Source organism: Erpetoichthys calabaricus, chromosome 6 (genome assembly GCF_900747795.2).
Source record: "Erpetoichthys calabaricus chromosome 6, fErpCal1.3, whole genome shotgun sequence".
Taxonomy (NCBI): Eukaryota; Metazoa; Chordata; class Cladistia; order Polypteriformes; family Polypteridae; genus Erpetoichthys; species Erpetoichthys calabaricus.
This window is the reverse complement of record NC_041399.2, coordinates 106,470,405-106,490,179: the sequence shown is the minus strand read 5'-3', so window position 1 is coordinate 106,490,179 and position 19,775 is coordinate 106,470,405. Positions and strand designations below refer to the sequence as shown.

The 19,775-nt window shown below is 37.7% G+C and overlaps 1 protein-coding gene across 3 annotated transcripts in view; it reads right to left on the bottom strand.

The window, feature by feature from the left end:
- The window catches only part of LOC114653083 (dual specificity calcium/calmodulin-dependent 3',5'-cyclic nucleotide phosphodiesterase 1C-like), a 930,233-nt gene that overhangs the window by 662,927 nt on the left and 247,531 nt on the right, over nt 1-19,775 (bottom strand). Inside the window, exon 1 of one of the 3 annotated variants that reach the window (XM_051929366.1) lies at nt 15,743-15,937. The exons of the other annotated variants lie outside the window; for them this stretch is intronic. Within the exon in view, the coding sequence (XP_051785326.1) occupies nt 15,743-15,827 (85 nt within the window). The 5' untranslated portion in view covers nt 15,828-15,937. Of the gene's footprint in view, nt 1-15,742; nt 15,938-19,775 lie in introns of those variants that run through there. 3 annotated transcript variants of the gene reach the window in all.

The following is a 19,775-nucleotide window of genomic DNA, read 5'->3' as shown; positions in this document are numbered from 1 at the left end:
CACTGGAGAGCATGCTTACAAAAATGGTACCAATAAAAATAATTTAATGTCTATTATGAACATAGAAAGTGACACATAAGTGCTTTAGTTTTTTGAGGCATTTGGCAGTTTAAATGTCCTTCTAAATGTATGATTGCTCTCTTGAAAAATGCATTTCTCTAATAACAACATAATGTATTTGTAAATCAGGCACTAGAGTTCAGTCTTGGCAACTTTCACCTGATCTATTTCAAGTTTATTAAAACAAATTTGTTAAGTTTAAGCACTTTACTGCAAATGGTACCCCTAAACAACATTATTATGTCAGTCTATTTAGAGTTAGTCCAACATAAAGAAAATTCCTGCATCCAAGCAAATGTCTAAAACCACAGCATAAAAACTGAACAGGTAAAAATTTGAAATGACAGAAAAACAGGCTAAATGAAAACTGAATCCACGTGCCAAAACCGAACTCAAGAACATAGAATGTAATAAGATAATAAGAGATAATTTAAGACTTGACTCAAAGCTGGAATGTTGGAATGACGGCCAGGAGTCATTTTAAATAGTAAGGTAAACAGTGTGTTAATGAGTCTCAGGTGGTGCCTAAGAAAACAGCCAATGAGGGACATTATGATGACCAAGATTTAGTGTAAAGCATGACAACATTTGCTGTTTATAAAGAAATTACCTGACCTCTGCTACACAGCCAGAGTTGGTGGCACCATCTGATGGGCTTCCTTGGCACCAAAGCTCAGTGCATTAGCAAAACATGGAGATATATGTCTGCTGATAAAACTAAAAATATTGGCAGCCAGCCTGGACAGACACCCCATCAAGAACCACTGAATCTTTAATCACAGTTTTACTCTTAGTGAGAGACTGTGCAGCTGACTGAGTTGTTAACTGATATGAAACAGTGCCAAGATGCATCCGCAAATGTCATTGTTATATTATTGTCATTGTTTGCATGGTTTTCTCTCTTCAGTTAGCAACAGTTTGTAAATATACTCTTGAAAAATATCTTCACTGTCTTCAGCTGCATCAGAAGCCTTGTATTAGCACTGTGATTTTCATTTATGCTTTGTGAAGTTACTAATAAAACTTTCAATCCGACGTTACATAAACCTACTGATTAACATGTCATTTCGCCTTTCAACAGTACATGTATCACAGTGTTAAGTCTTATAATTATGGGTTTTATTTTACAGAAAGCAGACCCAAGAGCAAAAAGTGCTTCCATTTTTGTACAGATTAACACATTCTCCTGAATAGTTCCTCACTAAATAGTGTAAATGAAAGAAATAATATATTGGTCATTCTAAAAGTTAATGTAAAACAACTGATGCTACAAGCTGCATCACAGACTTTTTTTATAACATATCATCAAAACTCCTTGCTATCAGGGGAGCAGTTATTTAGTAACAGTCATGTTTATATATATATATATATAAATATATATACAGAGAGAGAGAGAGAGAAAGTTGTCTCATTAAGGAATTCCTCACTGATTTAACTCATTAACTATTCATATTAACGCAAAATTTGGTGACTATAAACTATACAAGAGTAAAATCAATGCCTTCCGTACTGCATACTTGATATCTCATATTGAGCAGAGTTGTTTCTATAAGACCATAGCAGGGACAGGATTTCAATAACAAGCAGAGACTTACTGTAGACAGTACCTGGACGCTGACCTTAATTAGATGATTCCTCCAGCAGTGGAGGGGTGTTTATCTTAGAAATGATTGCACCGTTATTTATTTTTTTTACTGTATCTATTTTAACTATGTAAATGATCATGAATACCTTAGAAAAGGTAATAAAAAATCAATTGACTTTAAAAAGAATAAAGTGTGGTTCCCAAACTCGGACCAGGGGACCCCCTGTGGTTGCAGGTTTTTGTTCCCACCAAGTTCTGTTTTTAATTGGACTCCTAGCCTAATTAAGTAAGCTGTTATTTTCCACTTTCTTTGTTTTGGGGTCAGTGAAGAAATTATAAAACTACGTTTGATACATTTTATTACAATGTACTGAACAGTTATTTTAGGGTAATGTATATTTTTAACAATATTTTCATCCTGATCTTCATTCTGCTTTTCTAGGTGTTCTGGTTAATTAATCCATTATTTACTAATTAGTGGGTCTGACACTGAAGTAGTTGCAGCCTTTCAGCATTCTGTTTTGTTTGCCTGGTTGTCTGCTCTGCTTGTTTTAATTGTCATTACTAGGATACAATGAAGGGAGCAAACTTCAAAGAAAAATTGCAAAGAAATAGGGAGATAGCAAATGAGTGTTAGGTATTTAAAGCTATAGTAAAAACAGAAGTATTTCCTAACGTCTTATAAATGTAAAAATCATGCTGCTGTGCTGTTCTAACTGCAGAATAAGAGAAGAGAAGACATTAAATCGATTATTATCAGTTATTATCACTGATTTGTTAATCTGATTGGAACAAAAACCTGCAGCCGTAGTTAGTCCCAAGGAATTAGGGAAAAACTGATCTACTGATTAATGTATTGACTATAATGGAATTTATAACCAGTAGGGCTCTCCTGGAATAGATAGATAGATAGATAGATAGATAGATAGATAGATAGATAGATAGATAGATAGATAGATAGATAGATAGATAGATAGATAGATAGATAGATAGATAGATAGATAGATAGATAGATAGATAGATAGATAGATAGATAGGAAGTGAATTTCTTTGAGGCTGATAAAATAAAAATAAATGATTTATCCATTCAGTAGCATTAATTGAAAGTAAGTAAAATACGATGAGAAAAATAAAAAACAATAATCTCAAAGGTCTTTAGTGATAAAGAAAGAGCTTAAATTATCTGTGATTCATTGATTTAATTATTTGTGATATGTATAATTAATATATTACGACTCCATAACTAATTTTGTGGGGGATGTGAGAGGAGCTGAGTTTCAGTCTTGACTGACTTCAGACTTTTCTTGCTCTTGTATTAATACTGAAAAAATTATTTATAATGTTCTACTGTGGGATTTCTTTGCTTAGTTCAAAGTAGGGTAAGGTAGTAACTTAATTTAAGAGCAATAAATTAGGGGCTAATTTGTATATTTGTATTAACGGAATTACGTAAGCTTTATATTTCCCCATTACTGGGCTTAGGGTAAGGCTTCTGAATTACTTCATAGCTGATTTTGTAATTCTAATATAGTTAGCCTGGTGTCAATGTCTTTAAAACTTTCATTAGTAATAAAAGAATAACTAATGTTATATTACATATGAAAAGTTGTTTTGTAATTGTATTATTATTACAAAATTTTATTAAATAATGTTTCTGTGTTTAAGATTGTGCTGAAAATGATCTCCAATGGTAGCAGTACAATGCACTGTGTGCTGCAAAATGTTCATGAGAACAGACTTCAGCCATCCGTGCAGTGTCACTTAATGAGGACTTCTCTCCATACATTCCACCATATCAAGAACAACCTCTGAAGTACTGGTGTCTTAGTTTTGACACAATGCTCACAGAACCTACAGTATGCCACTTTTTGACCAATTATTGAATTTTTGATAGGAGAACTCAGATTGGGACATTGTTCCAGAAATCCCTTAAGTGCTTGAACAAACATACTATTCTACAATCAAAATACAATGTTCCAACAATTCAGCATACCCTCTCTCAAGAAAGCACACAGAAACGCTAAAAGAGCTAACAAAATTAAACATTAGTGGGAAGTTCCATTAGCTACACCCGACTAGGTTTGCTGCTGTTCCTTACCACACCTGGGGCTACTTCTCCTCCTGCTCAACTGTAAATACTGTACATCTGTACATCTGCTTTTGTAACACTAATATTGTAGCCATTAAGGGAGCTCACAACATACACCCTTGTGCCTGTATTTTTTTTTTTTTTGGTATTTGTTATTTGGCACATTGTATTTTGTCCATGTAAAGTTGATAACTAATCAGGTGATTCAAAAGGGAGAACGTTGCTTGAAGATTGCCACTCAACCATTTTTGTGTTCAATGACAATAAACATTTGTCATATTTTGGTTCTGCACCTATTTTTTCTTCTTCTTTGGTTTGGCTGACTTTCTGCATTGGTTCCTCCAGAAAGACAGAAAGGAATAGCCAAAAAATAGGCACACCATGTGAAACAAATGGTCAAATGCAAAATGTTAAACATTAAATCAAAGTCAAAATTAACAGACAAAGATTCATGGCTCTAACTAATCAGACCTTTACATAAATAAACTGCAAGCAAAGAGTTATTTTTCGAAAAATGTATCCATAAACTTTGACATCAGTAGTACTGTACCACCATCTTATATAGGTAAGCTGTGGTGATGAAGTATGTCACATGACTTGTGTGTCACAGGTGCAGCAACAACCCTAACAACAATCAACAATATGGCCATAATCACCAAACCACTCCAGAAATGCTGTGGCAATTACATTAATAATACAATAAATATTTTTAACAACTTTGAATCAGTATAAAAAAAACTAAACAAAAATATTTGTGTGGTTATAAACTTGCACTGTAACACCTGAGACTTATTTTAGATCAACAGTTCTTTTGATACGCAAAAAGGTCAGTCATTTGACACAATTTCTTTTTTGGAAATGACAGATGTTTTTGTCCTTTTTTTTAAAGTTTGAGGTGTAAGTTTAAATAGGCAGATGGTCATGATAATGATAGGTTCAGGTGAGTGAAGCAAGCACTTGTTGGCTCATTTTAGGGCCTCCACTTTCAGGATACTGTTAAAGACTTCTTAGCTTTTGTTTTCTACCTCTTACTATATTCTATTTTTTTCTCGCATTGTTACTGGTTAATTTAAGGAGACCTAGTGGCATGGTAATGCCACATGATATTTTGTTTAATTATGATAAGTGCCTGTTGGGCCACTAATGTATTCAAAAAGCAATGCACACTCTTCAATAGGATTAATTTTGTGATTTCTTACAGATGTAGCATGAAAGCTCCAAGGCTGAGGCTTTGTCATTAAACGCTGTTGACAGCCCAGATAACAAATCATTTAAACCCATTATTTTTTCCTTGTTGCATAATTTCTCAGTACCTAAAGTGCAAATATTTAAAACATTGTGTGTTAACTTTACATCATATCTTCCAGCTTCTAGAAAGTTTTGTTTTTCACTACAGTGTCACAATCAAAACCTTTCAAGATTGTGAAGCTGTGAAGACTTTAGAGCTTATTTTTGCAATTTTTTTCTTTGCTCTTATTTCTGTGGTTTATTTTACTTCTTCTCTTTGGTTTGTTCGATTTTTAAATTAGATTATATTAGATCTTTTTTGCCCCAAGAGGAAATTTTGCTTTTTACAGAAGTTCTGAGGTATTATACAAGTGTACTGCTGTTGGAATAAAGGAGCCCCTGTAGCATTTCTTGATATACTTCTGCTGAACAATTCATTGGCTGAAATTACTCAGTGTAAGTGTCAGAGAGAGGTGGTGTAGCATTTTTCATAATGGCACTCAGTTTTTTTTTAATTATCTCCTTTGCTATTACCTCCAGGGTGTCCAGAGTGTGTCACATTTTTGGCATTCACTGAATATCATACATGACATTTTATAAATATACTGTAGGTTGAATTGAATATGCAAAGAGAGAAGTTATTCCTTGAATAGGACTTTAATGAAGAAAAAGAATAAAGAGTAATGTGTGATTATGAGAATAAGAACAAAACAAACAGTTAATGATCAATTGGGAAAATGAACATAGAAAACCTTTATGTTTGGTCAAACAAAAGTCAAGCATTTAGTGGTATTGACAAAGAAAAAACATTTGAAAAAGTCACAAAACCAAGACGATGACATGCCATCTTCACTCCCTACTGAAAGTAACCTGTAGTCTCATTTATAAAACTGCATTTGAAGTTTAAATATTTCATACACCTAAAAACAGGAGACTGCACATGGAAAAAAAAATCTTATTTATAATCATCTTGTAAATGTCTTGTAAAAGTAAACGAGCATCAAACGTCAGCCGGTTGCCACCATGAAACAACCATATACAGTATGTACCATGTTAATCAATGTTGAACATATACAATCACAGCACTGTGAAACTTCATTGGCTGGTAGACCAGTCTCCCACATTATGTATCTAGCCATCACTTACAGCACCATCAACAAGTTGTCTGCCAATGCTTCTTTGCTTCAAAATAAACAAATCATGGGTTGACTCTTTTCATCAAGCCACAATGTTTATCAGTCTTATCTTGGCATCACAGAAGACTTGTGTGTTAATATAATGGAACTGCTTAGAATGAAGAAAAGCAGCGTAATTCTTGTTAGGCATTTTGTATTTTGTATTTGTCGTATTGCCGTATTCCCTTTTTATGTTGGCCTGTGCACCTTCATTGTATGGAAACAAACAAACAAACAAACAAACAAACAAACAAACAAACAAACAAACAAACAAACAGACAGACAGACAGACAGACAGACAGACAGACAGACAGACAGACAGACAGACAGACAGACAGACAGACAGACAGACAGACAGATAGATAGATAGATAGATAGATAGATAGATAGATAGATAGATAGATAGATAGATAGATAGATAGATAGATAGATAGATAGATAGATAGATAGATAATAAAGCATTGTGCTCTGGATCTGCCCACTGACCCCTACTACCATTTCCATTCTCTAAATGTCTTTGATACGTTACTACACATCTCTTCATGTCTCATCCATCTAGTCTTTTCTCTCTGACTCATTTTCGTCAATTCTCTCAGTTAATATGCCAAACTTACCCTTTGTTCTTCACCTTTTGAACCTCCCCTCCTCTTCCTGTTATTTAGATACAACAGAGGCTTTTCTTCTTTGCTTGAAATGCCCTACTTTTCTCTCTCTTCCAATTTCTGGAAGTTGTCTATCTATCTATCTATCTATCTATCTATCTATCTATCTATCTATCTATCTATCTATCTATCTATCTATCTATCTATCTATCTATCTATCTATATCTAGTTTGTCTGGTCACTCTTGAACTCTGGGCATTGCAGATTAATTTGATATTTGGTTTCAATATCAAGAAATGTTTTACTGCTCCTTGGCTGGTTGGCAGGGTGGCTATTGAATTGTGATATGGAGATCCGTTGATCCTTTTAATCCGTTTGGCCTTTCTGCTCACCATTTTTACCTTATGGCATGCTGGTGTTGCTGCCACTCCTCTTTCCTGGCTGCCTTTTCACTTACTTTAATTTGTCTTTTTTTTTTTTTTGCTGTTGACCTCTTATTAAAGGGATGGAGCAGGAGGTGGGTGTGGATGTTTTGTCCCCAATATGTGTGTATGTGTGTGTGTGTGTGGGGGGGGGGGGGGGGGGGGGGGGGGGGGGGGGGGGGGGGGGGGGGGGGGGGGGGGGCGGGGTTCTTTTTTGGTTTAGTTTTACAATAAGTTATATTAGTTTTTTTACTTGGGTTTGTTTAATGTAATGAAAATGTTAGTCATATGTATGACTGACTGTATCCAGGATAGGTAGTTCTGAAAATAAACAACATGTGGTGTTAATCTCTAGCAGGACCTAAGGCTAAGTTAATAAAGAGGCATTCTTATCGTGATATTGGAGAGTCTGCAAAGATTAACTTTACTCACCAGGTTCTAGAGACTTGGTCAGGTAGGTCCCAAGAACCTGGTGGTCATTCTAAGACAGCTTCAGAAGTTCTCCGTTGAGATGCAGATTCCTTTCAGAAAGACCACCATCTTAACAGCCATACCATTAATCAAGTGTATAGGGTAGAGTGGCTGGACAGAAGTCATTTTTGAGTTAAAGGCATGTGACAGCCCATTTGGAGTTTGCCAAATGGCATTTAAAGGACTTTGCTCTGATGAGACAAATATTGAACTCTTTGCACAGAACACCAATCGCTGTCTGGCAAAGACCAGGCACTGCTCATCACCTGTCTAATACCATCCCTACAGTGAAGCATTATGGTGGTAGCATCATGCTATGGGGTGACTTAATTGACATAAAGATGAATGAAAACAAATACAGGGATGTCCATGAATGAAACCTAGTCCAGAATGCATGCATCCTCCGATTGGAGTGACAGTCCACCTTTCAGTATGACAATGACTAGAAACATACAGCTAACACACTGTTCTTGAGTGGTCCAGCCAAAGCTCAAACTTAAACCCCATAGAATATCTGTGGAGAAACCTGAACATGGCAGTTTACAGACACTTTCCACTCACTGAAATTCAGCTTAAGAGGAACTGCCAGGAAGAATAGGACAAAATTCTTAAATCTAGGAGTGGAGAGTCTGTAAAGACCTATCTAAAAAGATGTGAAATTGTAAATTCTGCCAAAGGCTTCTTCTAACAAGGATTGGAATAATGGTCTGAATGCTTATATGGGATATATATATATGGGATTTAAGCTTTTACTTTTTGGTAAATTTGCAACTCTTTCTGAAAATATCTTTTCACTTTGTCATTATGGGTTAGATTAAGGGGCAAATATGATACATTTATCCATTGAAAATTACATCTACCACACAATAAAGTGTGAAGAAGGGGAAAGTGTGCATGGGTAACCCTCATGGGTCTGTTAAGATAGGCAGCTCCACCCTGGGGCAAGAGGGTGTGCTGTTACAAACCACCTTCCCATTTCCCCCACAGCTCTGAATGGCCTAACAAGGAAGATGCCACAGCAAATCTCATACTGTTTCATAACCCCCACCCCTTCTGAGAAAGGAGCTATAATAAGTAACACCAATGTCAGAAAAGATTGTCTTTGAGAAATAAGCTTCAGTGAGAGAAACACTGCCTCAGTCTGAATGTTCCCTGATTGCTTTTTTGTTTTATTTAATTGTATGCAATGACTGCTTTTGTTAAACAGGCTTATTTTGTGTGAGTAAACAGGACTATTTCATGCGCACCCCAACCCTCAAACGTGCTTGTCTGCCTATTGATTGACTATATATAATTCAAACTTATGTGCAGGAGATATACTCCAATAAGTCAACAGGACATACTGCAAGCAAGGCAACATGAGATTTTCATTTGGTATATTATTCTCTATAACTGTAGAAGGTATTGCAAACATTATTCTCAATAACTGTTCAAGGTATTGCAAGTAAACAACTGCTTCATTCATCTCTATGGTTACCACTACTGTTTGTGATTAGTTGCTGATAAATTTCTGAGCAAATTCAATTACCTAATTCAATTACCAAATTCGAGTGTCCCAAACCAAACTCTTCACCTTTTTCCTCTCACTTTCTCAATCTTACTTTGGAAACACTCTAACTGCAGCAACAAAGAATATTTTGTGGGGATAGAGTTTTTTTAGATCTGTGTTTAATTTCCCTTATCAATCCCTGTACGTTTGAGATATCTTATCTGCATGAATGCTGACAGCAATGCATTTGCTTCAAGAACCACATATTCATTAGAATTACAAGAACAGCATCTGGTTTAATGGACAATTATTTAAGGTTTCCCCAGGCTGACCAGATGCCTATCAAATTTACTGTCTGCTGTTTTTGTATACAGAAGAGTACATATAATCAGTGCATCATTAGGAGCCATTCATTGATTGGTGTGGTTCATCTTGTTTGACTTCAAAACAGCAGGATAAAAGACAGCAAAAACATCTGCCTCAAAATATTTGTACATTTAGCAAACCAAACTAAAACCTCTTCTTCCCAGCACTTCCAACAGATCATTTGTGTGGAATTTGTATGTTCTTCCGCTATGTCTGTTTAGGGATATCACACAGTATTCCCATTTTCTTCTCTCTAGCCAAGGACATGAAAATCCTAATTGGCCCCAAAAATGTGTTTGTGTGCACAAAAGTGTCATGCATTGGACTGGTGGCCCATCCATTAGCTGGTCTATGTCTTGTACCTGGTGCTGATGAGAAGGGGGGCTCTAGTTCCTATAACCCTGAAATTATTTGAAGGATCGATGAATGAATGAATGAATAAAAATTGGATATTTTTTTTCATACTTGCATAATTTTCTCTATACAGTATGTAGAACTTGTGCCATGCTGTAGTCTTCTTTTCTATTATAGTTGCATAAGTAAAACCTTTATGGTCCAATAAGTGAGTACTCAGTTTATAAGCTTTTAAAAAGTACACGAAAAAGGCACAACCATCCAAAGTGTTATAAAACAATTCAGTGGCCTACTATGTTAAAAAGAATCACTGAAATATTAATCATACTTTTTGTTTTCATACAGAAAAGTAAATGATGACTGGAAGCACATTGCTGGTGTATAATAAATCATTGTCCAACTGAGGTTACCACAAGATGGCATTCCATTCTGATATTCTATGTAATGTTTAGCACTCCTGCCTTTTTTATGTGGAGCAGGCATGTTCTCCGCATGGCAAAGTATTCTCCAGGTAGGTTAATTTTCTAGATTTTCTTGGTTGATTCAGCACAGTATTTTGGCCCATTGTGGTTGTGTGTGGGAGTATACTGTACACTGTGATGGATTCATACCCTCCCCTCAGTTTCGGTTGGGGTCAATAAAGGAATGAACTCAACCATTCCAATTCAAAAAAGAAAAATGTAATTGGAATTGGAATTCAACAACAACTACAGGAAACTTAATTGGAATTGCATTGGAGTTTCAGGAAGTGGAATTCAATTCAAAGAAATTCTTCCAAATTCCTTTTATTACTGTTTCTCAGCATTTAATTGCGATTACATGTAGGGACATACATGTGAACTTTTATTTATGGTGCCTTACAAATACCAAGTAATGTATGAAAAATAGTTGATGAAATGTAAGTAAATAAAACTCCAAACTGTACATTAACACTAGCCATAATATAATGTTAATAGCAGTATATGATTACCAGTTCAATGTAATAAATACTACCACATGATATCTGTCTCAAACCACAACATAATGAGTCATGCTCATTCATGTATTTCATTCAAATATATTCACTTTTTATTGCATTGCATAATCATCATTTCCTGAAATTTAGCATCACTAAGACTGCATCTCTCATGTCTATATATTTTGCCAGAGAAGATTAAACACTTTCCATTAGAGCAGATGAGGCAGGAATAGAGATACTGACATGCAATTTGAGCCAAACAGGGGAACTGGTTCTAGTTGTCCTTCCAGTACAGGGCAGTATCAGACTCCTCAGTATGATAACCTGATGAAGTCCCTTCTAATGCTGGTAAGTAGATGTGGATGGAACTTGGGTGTCCATAAATGCAAAAAAGTTGTGTTCTCTTTTTTGGTGGTGAAGAGTAATCCTTTGCAGATGCTGCCTATAGTGAAGAGAGTGAAATGACCTTCTTTGTTGGAATGTCTTTGATATTTGGTCTTTCTCCACCTATGTACCAATCAAGGTTGCAGCCAACTGAAACCTCAAAACAGTCCAAGATCATACACAAAAATCAATCTAAGTCAATCAAGATCTTTCCAATCAAACTCACAGAAAATTTCCAATCTCACAACTTCTACGTGGACCCTAATTGGCTTTCATTTATACTCATAAGTCATGATTCTTCACCTTGCCTGGAATTCTGGGAAATATTGTTTTAATTAAATTTAAGAAAATGTTGTTAGGGTCATTAATTTGCAGAGTGACACATTCAATCAGATAATCAAATTTCATATATTACTTTTTATTCATAACAGTGATTTGAGAAAATAAAATGTATAATGTATAAAACATACATTACTCTTGTATTTCTTTTATATGTTTGTGGTTTATATGATTCATGACATTTAATGTACTGTAGACTATTTAGCAAATCAAGTCAAATTATCTTAGAAAATGGAATTTCATGGAATGTATGTGAATTCAATTATGTTTACTGGCACTCCAATTCAATTCCAATTCCATTTCTCCTCAGCTACATGCAATTCTAATTCCAATTCAAATTCCAGGAAGTGAACTGGAATTTACCATGCATCCTCAATTCAATTCATGAATTGCCCCAACCTTGTTTAATAATATCTTCATGTATGTGCTGCCAAGATAAGATTTGGCCCTCCACGACACTCTAGTGGTTCCATACATGTGCAGTATGTATTGAATATCATATGTTATCTTCAAGTTTAAGTTTACATCCATTTTCCATGCCTACTTATCAGGAAAGCAAACAATTCCTGGACAGAATGCCAGCCCATGGAGGGTGAACACACACACACACACATATATATACCAAGAAGCCACAACATTAAAACCACTGACAGGTGAAGAGAACAACATTGGTTATTTTTTTACAGTGGTACCCGTCAAGGAGTAGGATATATCAGGCAGCCAGCGAACAGTAAGTTCTTAACAGTGATGTGTTGGAAGCAGAAAAAACAGGCAAGCATAAGACTCTGAGCTATTTTGTGAAGGGCCAAATTGTGATAGCTAGACGACTAGGTCACAACATCTCCAAAATGGCAGTTCTTGTGTGGTGTTCCTGGTATGCAGCGGCTACTACCTGCCTAATGTGTCCAAGGAAAGACAACCTATCCTAACCTAACCTATCTGGTCTGATCCAACAGAAGACCTGCTATACTACAAATTGCTGAAAAACTTAATGCTGGCCATGAGAGAAAGTTGTCAGAACACACAGTGCATCACAGCTTGCAGCATATCAGGCAGCATAGCCATGGACTGGTCAGATTGCCCCATGCTGAGCCCTGTCCATCAGTAAAAGTACCAATAATAGGCATGTAATTATCAGAACTGGATCATGGAGCAATGGAAGAAGGTGGCCTGATCTGATGAATCATGCTTTCTTTTAGATTATGTGAACAGCCAGGTGCATATGTTTCATTTACCTGGAAAAGAGATGGCAGAAGCAGGTGCACCGGTGGGGGAAGTGTGATGCTCTGTGCAATGTTTTCCTGGGAAGCCTTGGATCCTGGCATTCACGTAGATGTTACTTTGACATGTACCACCCACCTAAAAATTTTTGTAGACCACATACGCCCCTTCATGGCAACAGAATTGGCAGATGGCAGTGGCTTCTTTCAGCAAGATAATACACCCTGCCACACTGCAAAATTTTTTCCAGAATGGTTTGAGGAACATGACAAAGGGTTCAAGGTGTTAACTTGACCTCCAAATTCACCAGATCTCAATTTGAGTGACTGTCTGTGCAAAGTCTGATCCATGGAGGCCTCACCTCTCAACTTACAGGACTTAATGGATCTGTTGCTAATATCTTGGTGCCAGATGTCACAGGTCCATGCCTTGATGAGTCAGAAAGGTTTTGGTGGCATGAGGGGGGCATACACAGTATTAGGCAGGACGTTTTAATGTTGTGGCTGATCAGAGTATATACAATGTATATTATGTTACAATATTTGTTCTATGTTGGAGACTGTTCTGTGGGGGGCATGGTCCTTGTTTTCTTTCAGTTTTTTTTTTTTAATTGTTAATATTTGTAAATTTTGGATGTTTATCTGCCAGTTTCTGAGAGTTTAACAGAAATAAAGAAAAATATATTAGCAGAAAAAAAACAAAGCAATAATAATAGAGTGTCACTGCTTGAACCTGTGACCCCCCAATGCATTACATACTGTACAAGGCAGCCGATAACAAAAGGCTGAATCAATAAAAAATCAATAGAGTATCAAAAGCCGTGTATGTCATGTATCTTGCTCAAATTAGGAACAAGCAGCCAAAAGCTGGGCTTGTAGCTCCATGTCTTAAATTCAACTCATTCTGCAAGAATATAGAGTATACTTTGCAAACTATGTGTTATATTGTATGTTTGGACTGAAATGCACTATGTATGAATTCATTTTACATTTCCACACATTAAGCTCCATAGTGAGTGAAGAGGAAAAGGCCTTTTTTTCCCTTCAGGAAGAAGTTAAGAGCAGAAGCAGAGCAAACAAAGTAAATCATCAGTGGTGAAAACCAACCTCAGGACCCCACATTGATTTTGTAATATTGCAGTTTAGTTATTTTTATTTTCCTGTCAACTGAATACAACCACTGAGTAGATTGTAACAAGAACTGTATAAATGCTTATCTAACAGCCCCTTGGTGATGCCCAGGTTTTTCTTTTGGTGTGACATGACATTAGTTAACAAGCACTTGTAATCATTCAAGACACTAATTAAGACTTATTTTCCACTGTTGTCCTTTACTTTGCACTCCATCAGGTACCTACATGCTTCAGCTTGATGTCACCTTAATAGGTGCAGGGCACCGGCGAGCAGGATCAAACGTGCTGGCAGCACCCGGGCTTCCGCTGAAAAACAACGAGCACTCCCTTAAGGCGTCTTCCTCCTGCCTTGGAGAGGACACTAGTTTACTGTTAATGGCTTTCTGCAGCGCCTTGGAGAGTGCCTTTAAGATCTATAAAGTGGTAATCTGCCACAAAGGGAGACCCGGCCACTGTGCTGTAATAATGCCAAGCAACCAACAGTTTGCTTGTTTTCAGTAAGGAGCATGTGACGTGCGCGAAGTTGTAGTAATTACCAAGCAGACGAATTTAATGAGGTCTCTACTGGGCTTTTTTAGCTGACAGCGAGAAGTATACAGAAGAACAACTTGTTAGTGGCAGTTTCAGATCACGGTGTGACATCACAATACCCCCCCCCCCCCCCCCCTTTAGTCTTCGCGTTGTTACTATAGTAACGGTAATCATTCTCTTCTCGAACCTTGTAAGCTATTCAGTTTGCCAAGACTTCAAAGTCAAGCTTCTTAGTTTTTTCAAAATGAGACTCACAGAAAAGATCTTGAACTTGAGATTGCAAAGGGGACTGCTTATAAAACCTTGTGTTCAATAATTGAAAGTATCGTGTTTATGTAGTGCCAACTTTCTTGTAGGATTCAAAACAGCAGAGCTGATATACCAAGTCAGCCACGTTTTTTTCTTCTTATCAGATCATTAAAATACAATAAAATATACTCGTCTGCTGATACTAGAAAACAGTCTGCTGGCGAAACTCATCCAGCGGAAGCCATGTTCGGTCGCCTCGAATGATTTCATGCACTTTGATTACGTGATGGGATCTTCCCAAAAATAAATTGTACAAGGCTGCAACAGCAGCTGCTTTTTATCTTTTCTAGCCTGTTGAAAGCGACGGTAACCTGATGACAGATGATTAGCAATTCACTTCGATCAACGCCCCAAACAGCTGCAGTTCAATTGTAGGAGAAAAAAAGTAAACCACGCACGAAACAGAAATATATACCGTCATTTTTAAAAAATTTTGCTTACATTTCCACGGTTCACATAACCAGAAACAGATGTTCCTTAAAATAATAAGTTTAATATTCTATAGCGCCTTTGCAGGTGTCCCTCGAAAGTGAAACTTTTCTGTATTGCAAAACTAACTAATTACAAGTACATGAACGGGTGAATACAGTGTGACACGTAAGGATAATCTTAGTTTAAAATCCACCTTTTGAAACAAACAACTACATCGCAGCTTCCATCCTCGCAGCGATCCAATGGACGAACTGGAGTGCACATCGCTATGTACAGAGCTGTTCATCGGTACTGTTATAACAACTGTTGTTATTACTCTTATTTATTACTATTGTCATCATCATAGTCGTCCTCATTACCCTTATAGGGCAACCAATGCAAAGAATATTTCCAAAAATTAATCAAGCGTGTCCTTAAGCCCATCCTACTTTCCAAAACAAATAAATAATCCACACATTGAAAAATAAAATAAGACTTTTCTCGAGCGCCAACTTTGCAATATAATTGCGTCTTAGCAATTATCCCTTACTAAAACCAGATTGCGAGACACCAACCGCTTTGGCCATCGGAAAAAAAATCCGCGAAGTTGCGCTTACCTATTGTGAAGCTAAAGCCATCAATGCTGAACGTGGCACTCCGGCATTTTTTGAAGCTTTGTTTTCTGGTGCTCAGTTCACTCATTTTTATGGCTCGCTTTCCTCGCAGCGCGTGCCTCCCGACTGCAGCGACTGTTGTGTTAACAGTTGCTCGAGTAGAGACTGCAATTAGCCGCTCCTGAAATCCTGCCTATAGTGACACTGGCGCCTGACCTCACACATCTTCTAGTGTGCTACGAGACATCCACCCGGCAGCATCTCTCCACCCTCCCGGTGTATCCCCACTGACTTGCTTCCCAGTCCGTGCTTTGGCTAGGAGACCCGTGGCGGCACGTGGGACTCCGCAGCCAGCGCTATAGCCTGTATAGCATTTTTTTATTGCCCTTCTTATTTTTGTTCACTTTTCTTTAACTGCTAATTTTTACATGTTCTGCCTGCCACATCAGCCTATCCATACACAAGATACTGCACTTGTTGTCCAGAGGGATTGAAACCTATCCACGCACACTCTTTCTCAGATTCACGCTCTTTTGATCCTGATTCAAAATACCACGGCACTCTCCAGCTTTTAAAGCTTGCTTTCAGACTTTTCATGCTAGCCTGGGCATACAGAAGGGGGGCTGCTCCTCACTTCTGATGCAAAGAGCGCTCATTGCAGATAATAACATGAGTAGATTCTGGTCTTGCATCCCATCCCGTGCTGCTTCTGGCGATGCTCCTGAGCGTTTACAAGATTTGCTTATGCTCCCAGTACTGAAAAATGAGGTACACATAAACGGATGAGTTGGTAAATAACATGTTATATATTGGATTGCAGATCTCTGCTGAGAAAAGTACCATTATTTTTTTTTCTGTTGGATATACTGTATATGACCTAATACAGCGTGGCTTAAATTGGCAAATTTTTAAATATTAAACTATGTTCAAGTTCATGTCAAACAAGGTGAACACTGTAAAATGAAATTCTTACTTGCAAGTCTCAGAACAGGTAATACCCACAAAACACACCCACAAAAAGAAAAGTGGAATGCAAAATGTACAATATATATTGTATATTTATACACTACATGGCCAAAAGTATGTGGACACACCTCCGAATTATGAATTTCTGGTGTTTCAGCCGCACCCATTTTTAACAAGTGTATAAAATCAAGCACTTCACTATGCATTCTTCTTTGACAGACATTGGCAGTGGAATAGTTCATACTGAAGAGTTTAGTGACTTTAAAGGTGGAATTGTCATTGGATTCCAGTTAGTACATGAAGTTTCTGCCTTGCTAAACCTACCTGTGATATAGCAGGTCTGCGGCTCAGAAAAAGGTGGACAATTTTTAAATAAATATTTAATAGGCCGGCTCAATCACTGTTGGTGTGCGTGCTCGTGCAGCTGCGGGAGGTTGGTGAGGTAATTGGGGTGAGACGCACCTTCATGTGAGGGTGTGGTCTGTCTCAATTGCTTCATTGACTTTCTGCAGTGCGCAATTAAGGCGCTGTACCCACGGAAGCAGATAAGGGAGAGCCAGCACGAGAGAGGGAAGAAACAGAACAGAAAAGAAAGAACAGAATGAGAGCAGTGAGAGCAAGATTGGGTGGATAGGCAGGACAGCAGCCAGCATGGGGAAAGGCAACATGGCCGTAGGCCCTGTGACAGAGTGATGGATTGGTGCTCTAGGGGTGGATTGTCCTCATTGATTGTCTTTAGGAGTGGGTACAATCAAAGCAGAGTCCTCTCCAGGGATCCGAGGTATGCCAGAGCAAGAGAGACGGATGACAAGAGAACAACCGAGCCCGAGTGGTCTGGCCAACGCTGCTTGAGGCAGCCAAGACAGGGGTCGGGTTGGTGAGGATTGCGGCTGCTGATGTCTCCACCAGCTGAGCGAGTAAAGCCTGGGCTGGAAAGATGAAGAGGGAGTTGTGCTGGGCTTGTCTAAGAGTGAAAGGAACACTGTCCCAATGACTGTTTGGTTTATTCTCGTTTTAATTCTGGATTTTAACTTCACAGGCTTTCACTGTTTTAAAAGGATTATTTAATGAACAATTTTGAACACTACACAGTTTTTGGAACACTGTTTGTTTGTTTTGGGATTCTTTGAATAAAAGCACTTTTGCACATTTATGCATTTACCCCTTGCTCTGTGTGAGTGTCCTCATCTGCTGGCTCATCCCTTGGGTACGTTACCGGCAGTAGTGGGTTCAAGAGGCTCCCTAGAGCAAATGGGAGAGTGGAGTGACCAGCACCATCACACTTCTGTGGTCATCTGTAATTGGCATTATTGTGAAGTGGAAGTGTCGAGGAGCAACATCAGCTCAGCTGCAAAGTGGAACACCATGCAAATTCATAGGGTGGGGTGTACCTCATCACTTGTATAGCATGTAAAAATCATTTATTCTTAGCTGCTTCACTCGCAACAGAGTGTCAGTCTCTGTAAGCAGTCAACAGTACAAGAACTGTGCTTCATGAAACAGGTTTCCATGGCCAAACAACTTCACACAAGCCTAAGATCACTATGTAGAATGCTACACATCACTGGGAGTGGTGTAAAGCATGCCACCATTGGACTCTGGAGCAGTGGAAACGTGTTGTCTGAAGTGATCAATCACACTTCACTATGGGAAAGGCTGAAAGATGAATCTCACTTTGGTAGATGCCAGGAGAACATTGCCCTTCAAGATTGCATAAAAAGTTACTGTAAAGCTTGACAGAAAAGGAGGGATAATGGTCTGGGGTTGTTTTTCAGGGTGTGAGCTAGGAGCCTTAGTTCCAATGAAGGGCACTGTTAATGTTACAGCATACATAGGCATTTTAGACAATTACGTGCTTCCAAATTTGTGGCAGCAGTTTTAGAAAGGGTTATGGTTAGAGTTTCCTGTTCCAGTAAAACACTAGCCCTGTGCACAATGCCAGGTCCATAAACACAAGGTCTGACAAGTTTGGTGTGAAGGAACTTGGGTGGCCTGTATAAAGCCCTGTCCTCTACCCTATTGAACAACTTTGGGATGATACGAAATGCTAATTGTGAGCCAGGTCTTCTCGTTCAACATCAATACCTGACGTCTTGAACAAATGCTCTTTGGCTGAATGGGCACAAACTCATTCCTAAATCTTGTTGAAAGCCTTCCCAGAAGAGTGGAGGTTGTTATAGCCACAAAGATAACTGTATATTAATGTCCATAGTTTTGGAATGGGATGTCCTAGAAGCTTATATGTGATGGTCTGACGTCAACCATCTTTTGGGCATATTGTGTATATAATATATTCAGTACATATATTTACTATATCTATTTCTCTCACTTTATTTATATATACTAGGGGGCTTTGCCCCCTGCTCGCTTTGCTCGCTAACCTTCCGGGCCTTCGCTACACGCTAGCCTCTTTGCGGTTAAGCCACTCGCATATGGGGATGCAGATGTACAATATAAACAGACTTTTATTTTCATGGGAATTGTTACATATACATAATATAACTATTTTACATTACAACAAGTAATTAACCATGTTAAAAAATAGTAAAATGTAATAAGGGTGGCGCAGTGGTAGCGCTGCTGCCTCGCAGTTAGGAGACCTGGGTTTGCTTTCTGGGTCCTCCCTGCATGGAGTTTGTATTGTTAAGGTTTGTTCCATTTTTTGATAAATCCCATTTTCTAACTTTATCTTGACCCCCCCTCGTACGTTCCATCAAATTCCATTTTCTAAGATAATTTGACTTGATTTGCTAAATAGTCTACAGTACATTAAATATTATGAATCACATAAATCTCAAGCATGTAAAAGAAATACATACAACAATAATGTATGTGTGATACATTATACATGTTATTTTCACAAATCACTGTTACAAATAAAAAGTTAAATGTGACATTTGATTGTCTCATTTGCATGTGTCATTCTGCACATTAACGTCCCTAACAATGTTTTCTTAAATTAGATTAAAACAATGTTTGCCAAAATTCCATGCAAAGTGAAGGTTCATGATCTAGGAGTATAAAGGAAAGCCAAATAGGGTCCATGTTGAAGGTGTGAGATTGGAAAGTT